At 34.2% G+C, this 8,449-nt stretch overlaps 1 protein-coding gene across 1 annotated transcript; it reads left to right on the forward strand.

Moving 5' to 3' along the window:
- The first annotated feature begins 1,598 nt into the window (after nt 1-1,598).
- Nucleotides 1,599-8,449, forward strand: LOC128226880 (uncharacterized). Its single transcript, XM_052936983.1, has 3 exons — nt 1,599-1,757; nt 5,645-5,811; nt 8,270-8,449. The coding sequence occupies exons 1-3, from the start codon at nt 1,700-1,702 to the stop codon at nt 8,432-8,434; spliced, it is 390 nt and encodes a 129-aa protein (XP_052792943.1). The 5' UTR covers nt 1,599-1,699; the 3' UTR covers nt 8,435-8,449.

Here is an 8,449-nt window from a genome sequence, read left to right on the forward strand (position 1 = left end):
TATTATGACATTAAATTAGATAAAGCAGATACATATTCATAAAATAATGGTAATGTAGTCAATAAAAAACCTGAACATTGGTCAAATTCTTTAACTTTGGTATGAATATCAAATAAAGAAGATTGGTTGCCATGGGAACATGCAGAATAACTTTCTCACAAAGGTTTTTGTTGCTTCATAGTATTGTATTCTTGATCTGAACACTAAAGCTAGAAAAAACAAATGAATGACCATTGACATATTTGCTTGTTTCTCTCCAATAAACAGCTGTTTTTCAATTATATTGTAGCACACGCCATATAACAAATGTTGTCCAAAATAAACAATAACATAAGTTTTCATTTAATTGCGTTCAATATCAATGTGAATCTTCATTTTACCCAAAAATTCTTCAATTGATGGATTTTATTGATGAACACAAATGTGTTTTTATGAAAAACAATAGCATATGCAAAATAAAAGTATAATTTTTAGACAAGAAATTGTCTCCATGGTTACCGTGGAATCAATTTCAATTACTGATAGCTTAATTAAAACTTTAACATTTCAATATCACTGTCTGAAAGTTTGAATGTTGTAGAACAAGTATTATTTAAATTGTATTCTTTTAAAGTCAATGGGTGATATATTTAACATTCACTCAAAACAACTCAGCAGTGAGCACTGAACTACACTTACAACATTGCAGCATGGTAAGGGTTAATAATTGTTTACTGGAATTAATCTTACCTTTAAGACATCAATCCACTCATCTGTGTTTGATTATCAGTGCAGGTGTAACGCCATAAATATAGTTGAATATAATCAAGCTAATAAATATGGGTTGATAAAATTGACTACATCTGCACAGATGTATTATTATGACACTTTTAAATGATTCCATATTATCTCCATAAACTTGTTATGCGGTCCCTCAGCTAAATTCAGGACTTCGACTCACAGGTGTCCGTGCTTCGACTCACATAACACATCAGTAGCGAGCCAAGACGATCACCCAGTTGGGCTTATGGATTGAAATCAAGGACCGTGACTGAGATAAATGAACCTAGGCGGTCATCTGCTTAAATAAATCAGTCAACAAGAGTTATTTCTCGAAAATCCTGTAGTCACATTCATTGCTTCTGTGCAAGTATCGCCATTTTGTTGACATTGACAACTGACGAGCACCTGCTGATCCGGATTGGCGCCATTCGGAACTCCTCGGCCATTTTTTTCAAAAACAACCTCGGATGTATGCAGGTACATCAGTTGAAGTAGTTCGTAAAATTTTGAATTATATCATTAATTCAATGAAGTGTTTTAGAGTTGTATTTATTGATCTAAGTTTAATTTGATTGCCATTAAATTGTATTATTGCAAACATAATTAAGAATCCCAAGAGTAATGTCACAAAGATTAACTGCTAAATAAAATTACTACGCGATCTACTTGCAGCGGACTTAAACGTACCACTTTTTGAGTATGTAAACCGTCCAAATACATCCGAGGTTGTTTTTGATAAAATGGCCGAGGAGTTCCGAATGGATTGGCGCATACCTGTCGTTAGATTTTTACCAAAAAGTAACGAAGGGTACCAGTCTAGAAAAGAGATACCAGACCAGCTCGATACGTCATAGGTGCGCATGCGTTCGTGATTATTTAGGTCGACCGATTATTTGTCAGCCATTCTATCTGCGATCGGAGTGCTGTCAGGGACAAAATGTACACAAGGATATCTATTTTAGTGATATTTTCAGCGTTAGCTGTTAATTGTTATGGTACGGACTTATTGTTTATTGATTGTTTGTTATTTTTGCGATGCCATAGATGATTTTCACGCATCGCTTCTAGTTTTAAACCTTTTCTTGAAATTGATCATCAGCTGTTAAACTGCGTAGAGTTTACTGAACCGAAACCCTTCTCAGATGTCAAGAATTAACATTTGCTTTTTTTTCATGTTTGACTTAAACTGTAATTGCTGACTCAGGATTTGCTTATCTAAACATTAACAATGAGGACATCATGGACAATGTATTTGGTTCAAACCACATTATGTATAGCCTGTGTGTATCATCTATCGGTGTACTAAGACTTCCGTTGCTTACTGTTAAATCGAAGTTCATATAAATGTATAATTTTTAATACATATATGTTGAGGATTTAATTATCTTTCAAATTATGTGGCCATGAAAAGTATTTCTATAGTATATGTCCGACACCTGACCTATTTGTTGACATAGGTGTCGGCCATTTTGTTTTATGACGCATGTACAATCAATCGGTGTATATGACATTTTCAGTAGATAACAATACCAAACATGGAGGTAATGTGACCGCGAATATGCACATTGTTAAGAAGCACCTGTCAGTGACGTCATCAGCTATATAAATAGATGATATCGGGAAAATCCGATCTGGGTTTTGCGAGATTCTAGCAATAGCAATGGCTTACATTGGGTACATAGAATTACCGGAATCTCTCTAACTACCAAAATCTACCGGAATCTACCGGAATCCCCTGCGAAATAACTTTAAATTTAAAACTTAATATTGTTTTAGTCTATATAAATGTTTGGTGGTGTTTTAATTATTTACTACCCATTATATATCATTATGAGCGTATGTACGTACATACTATCTGAAAGGGTACGGGGATTCCGGTAGTTTCATGTCAGTATACAACGACTATAATGAGTATAAGTCTGTATTTAAGGAATATGGATAAGGATTCCGATAGTAAACCGCTGGTTATGTTATGACCAAACTACCGGAATCCCCTGTGAATTACTAAAATAACTAAATTTCAATACTATTTCAAGTATTTTAATGCTTGAATATAGAATAAAGTAAAATTTTAATCAGAAAGTGACAAGGATTCCGGTAGTTTGCCGCTGGTTATGTTATGACCAAACTACCGGAATCCCCTGTGAATTACTAAAATAACTAAATTTCAATACTATTTCAAGTATTTTAATGCTTGAATATAGAATAAAGTAAAATTTTAATCAGAAAGTGACAAGGATTCCGGTAGTTTGCCGCTGGTTATGTTATGACCAAACTACCGGAATCCCCTGTGAATTACTAAAATAACTAAATTTCAATACTAGTTCAAGTATTTTAATGCTTGAATATAGAATAAAGTAAAATTTTAATCAGAAAATGACAAGGATACCGGTAGTTTACGATTATAAAGGTATACCTCTTAGTACATAACATATATTAAAGCTTAAAAACACCCCAAACAACATTCAAGTATAGTTTAATTACTATTTCTCAGGGGATTCCGGTTAGCTTGGTCAAATCATTATAATCGGCAATCCGACCTGCAAACTACCGGAATCCTTGTCACTTTCTGTATATGGAAATATGATTATAAAGGTGTACCTCGTAGAACATTACATATATTAAAGCTTAAAAATACCCCAAACAACATTTACGTATAGTTTAATTAGATTTTGGTACCAAAAACATTTCAGTAAAGTTTAATTATTATTTCTCAGGGGATTCCGGTAGCTTGGTCAAATCGTTATAATCGGCAATCCGACCAGCAAACTACCGGAATCCTTGTCACTTTCTGTATATGGAAATATGATTATAAAGGTATACCTCTTAGTACATTACATATATTAAAGCTTAAAAACACCCACAAACAACATTTAAGTATAATTTAATTAGATTATGGTAGATTCCGGTGGATTCCGGTAATAAGGGGATTCCGGTAATTCTATGGACCGGCTTACATTTAGAAAGTTGAATTAGAATAAAGAAAAAAAAATGTAATTATGTATATGTTTTAATTTCTGGGGAATTCTTACGCGTAGAAATGACATGGTCTTCAAATGTTTGTAGCTGACAGTTCTCTCGAATGAATATAAACAATCCGAAGTGCAGGTACCCGTTCACATGATCGTTATTCGGCATGTTTCGGATTACATTGATAGACGGTATACACCGATAGATGATACATTGAGTATATACAAAGAAATTAGGTTGAGCATATATGATGGCCTAGCCACAATAATGCACATTAAGGAACTTTTTTTACCATTGTGATATTCATTTTGTTCCCTAAACACCTCAAGTTGACTGATTTATACCAATGTCAAATATATTCTTCAACTGTAACTCTACAATATTTAACACTGCATTATTAAATAAAAACAGGAAAGTTACACATGTATGAATTATTTTTAGCAAATACCTTTCTATACATTTAAGTGTTTCATGAAACACTATTTCAGATTGATTTCTGTCATCGCCATTTTGAAACAATCTAACAGGTGCCTGTAATCTTTCCGCTCAATATACTTAGCGCTGGGATCTGTCATTCTTGGCTAGGAAAACATCAAGTGGGATATGGACGTTTGGAGTCAGCAAAACAAAAATCATCAATGACTGTAGAGCGGCTGTTTATATGGATTAATGATGGCCTCACTTCCAATTGTCGAAGCTACAAAATCCCAATGTTTTCAAAATCAATGTTTTTAGTTTTTTTAAACTTGGTAAATTGACCATAGAGAGAAGCAGGAGAGATTTCGAAGGGAGAAAAACGCGCAGTGTGTCTGCCTTACTGGCTGAGAAGCAGTTTCCGACAGTTTTTATTGAATTATTTTTAAGTTTTTAAATCCCTACTAAAATTGTTCACATGTTCAATTAACTACAGCTCAAGCTGCAATTACTTAAAATTTAACCCTAAAATTTTCGGACAGTCAATCCATTCTCGAAATCATGCAGGCCCTGAATATCTGATATTTTCATTCATCTCTGATAGGAACTTGTGTTTGTAATTATTTTAGTGAATGTGGGTGTGAAACTAGCACGACAACAGTGTTAAATATGAAAACAATGATCATCGTTTGAACAACAAATTTAGAAAAACCTTTTAGCTATTCATAGATATATGCAAATTAGGTTCACACGCTTGCACATTTTGCTGTGTGTGACAATCCCCCACCTGCAAGTTTGTGTAGGAAATGAGAAAAAAACAACATTAAACTTTAAATGATAATATAAGTTACATATGCGTCTCGGTAAGAACTTTTAAATGCCTAGTAACCATATAATTGAATTGCAGTACCTTCTTTTTGAAGATCTAAAGAAAGTACACGAAAAAGCGATTTGTTGGAAACTGCTTTCTGTCAGAAACTGTTCTCAACCAGTAAAGAACTTGAATGTTACACAGTTCGTAGTAGCAATTGTCCTGAATTGAAGTGATATAGGTTTCAACTGCCAACTACATCATGTTTGCATGATTTTAAATCAAAACAATAGAAATATTGCATTTAATTCTGTGAAAGCAAGAGGGTGCACATGCAGCCATGCGTTCAGTAATCCTGTAAGGGTCCCCTCTTGCAGTAAATGGGATGCATTGTAACACAGTACAGGGACACAAAAACTGTTTACTGAACGCACTGCTGGTCTCTGTTGGAGCAGAAGGATGCTCCCGAAAAAACACAAGAGTGCAGCACACTTCCATAATTGAAACAATACCTAAAGTGATTTTGAAAGTGGTATAAGTGTAAAGTGCCTCCCTTGCCTGAAGCTTAAGTTTCAGGGTTCGCATGGAATTTCTCAGAACCTATTGGTACTCATTATGATAACATGTCTAACCAAGTCAATATTATAATGAGTGACTAAAATGCTTTATGTTTCTGGAATTTTGCAGGGGATACTATAAAGATTGTCCCGGAGTTGCCAGAGCTACTGATATTGGAAGGAGACAGTCTTGAACTAAACTGTATGCATGAGTACAACTCAGATACCAATACAGAAATGGCAGTTTTTATAAAAGAGAAACAGGTCATAACCTTGGACAATACTGATGGTTATGTGGTATGTTTATATTTACATTTTGGTAATGTTGGCTATATTTTTAGTTGTGCTTCGTTAACTGCACGCATGACTTGTATACGAGTTTGGCCAACATTAGCGCATGTATACACTGTGTTACACATTTGGCCGCATTCTATGGACTACTGGATGTAAACACATCGCCCACATTTCAAATGCAGTCTGTACGAAAGTTCGTCGGACCTCGGCTGCCGCCGGTAATAAATGGCGAGGTCCGACAATCACAGCTATTTTGTAGGCCCGCTTGTCCGGCAATAATATTTGGGGCAAAATGATTTAATAAACATGTGTCAAACATGTATCTTGTTAATTTTATTAACTAACCTATGTTTACTTTATCAAACCAACTTAATCAGGGCGTTTATCGACCCGAGCTCCCCGGGTTTTGACGCATTCAAAATCGTAAATGACCCGAAAATGAAGTATCATAAATTTGTAATATTAATCATTTGCAAGACATGATCTAAATGTCTTTTTATCAATTAAAGTCAAGAGCAATTAACACCCGCAATGACAACTGATATCGATCTGGAATCTAATCGGTTTCCATGTTAATTAGCAGCACTCAAACTCAATGACGTGATAACTCCGCCCATTATGCAAATAAACGGATACCTTCTGCTTTTTCACTTAGTACGATGGTTTAAAAACAACAATGCTTAAATATATTTTGTATAAGTTTTTTAAACCATGTCTATATTAGTTTAAAAATGTATATATGTATTAGTTTTTAATAGATAATCATGTACCTTGCAATGCCATCATACGACAGATGAAAACTATAATTAAGAAGTAAGACCATGTATTTAGAAAAACACGGACAATGACACTTGAAGATCTGATTTTGACTCTTGAAAATCATATTTTAAGAGTCATTGACCATTGGGTTTAGACCCTGTTGAAAGCCCTGACTTTGTAGACTGTATTGCAGGACCTTGTGTCCTGCAATGTGATAATGACTTTCGTACAGACTGCAAAAGGGTCATTTTATTTTGCATCTTTTCAAAGAAAATTATAAGTTAATTATTTATACTGCCCATCACATTGATGTGTAAAACATCTAATATATTATGTCAGATCATTTTAGCATTAAATCAGTTAAGATTATAATTATTTGAGAATCATGTCCATCATGGTTCTGGCCTAAAATAGGTCAGGTAAACAAACTTGTCTTTTGACAAATTTTGCAAGCGTCTGGAATATCCAACTGCATTATTCATACCGGAAATATCAGTCGTCAGCTTTCTGTTAACATTTTTATGAGGGGGTCATAAAGTAACACAGACTCGGGATCAATCTGCTGGAAAACATAGGATATTCCTGCCATATTTCTATGTATTATACACTAGAACATCAATGGTCGCTTTTTTTTTAATCCTTATAGGTCTTTTTTATGATAAAGGGAATTAAATTTAGATTGATTCCAGCATTTTTTTTACCCCTTGATTGAATGAAGTTATGACATTTAAAAGTAATGGTACAAGTCCATCTTGGAAATGCATTCACAAATGAAATAAAATAATTTAATATTTCACCATTGACACCATTTATTAGGTAATTTAAATATCTGTAAAAAGGTATATTCACATAAAAAAGAGTTTGCCACAATTATTGGAAGTAATATGATCTAAAGGTCGTACTGCTGTATAAATTTGCACTTTTCCAATACCCCTAAAAAGGGCCTATAGATACAAAAAAGGACTGCTTATCAGTCACTGTCAGTTGGCTATTGACTTGGAGGTGTAATCTGGCCACTTGCCTATGTGCTGAAGGGTTAGGAGAATATTGAAGTGGAGTGAAAACTTCTTAATGTGTAGCTTATTACACCTTTCCATACATTAGTGTGTTATGCATTCTCCTGAGATTCAATCTCAGATTTTTCCTTAGTTAGTTCTACCATCTTATATCTTTGTATTAGATTGGGCTGAAAATAGCCCAAATGAGCAAGAGAAAACTTAAGTTAAAAATCATTATTATGCAGCTCATGTTTAAAATCATGTCTAAAATCCAGTATAGTTTATCTAAGAGTCATTAATTCAGTTAAACATACATGCCATATATTTGAAAGTCTCCCAAGGGAATTTTGGTCAGAATTCCAGGGGGATTTGGGTCACACACAGGGTATTTTCATCATCACCATTTAGCATTCCCGGCTGGGGAACAAGGGATGGGTCAAAATTCTGGGGGATTTTTCCACCCACTGGGGGAAATGGCATGTATGGTTAAACATTTTTTCTTGAGAACAATAAATTAATTGTAAATCAATTTGTTGCTACATTTTAGATATCACACATGCACCAAGGCCAAATGTTGAGCCCTGAACGCATGGTTGAAAAGCAAACTGGACTGTTCTTGAATATTTTAGCTTGCTTATAAATCTTTTAGCTTGCTTTTAAATGCATAAACTGGAAATGTAGTTAAATTAATCAATAATTTACAGATAACTACAAAAACTACAGTAGAAGATCCAGCTCAGAACTTAAAAAGGACAACAAAAACCCTGAAGAAAAACATTACTTCTCAGTCTGACCATGGAAGTTTCAGCTGCGCTGTTGGTAGCAGTCTCTCGATAGCCATTGAAGTCAGAATTATCACTTGTAAGTAAATACAAAAAATGAGT

Source organism: Mya arenaria, chromosome 3 (genome assembly GCF_026914265.1).
Source record: "Mya arenaria isolate MELC-2E11 chromosome 3, ASM2691426v1".
NCBI classification, from domain to species: Eukaryota; Metazoa; Mollusca; class Bivalvia; order Myida; family Myidae; genus Mya; species Mya arenaria.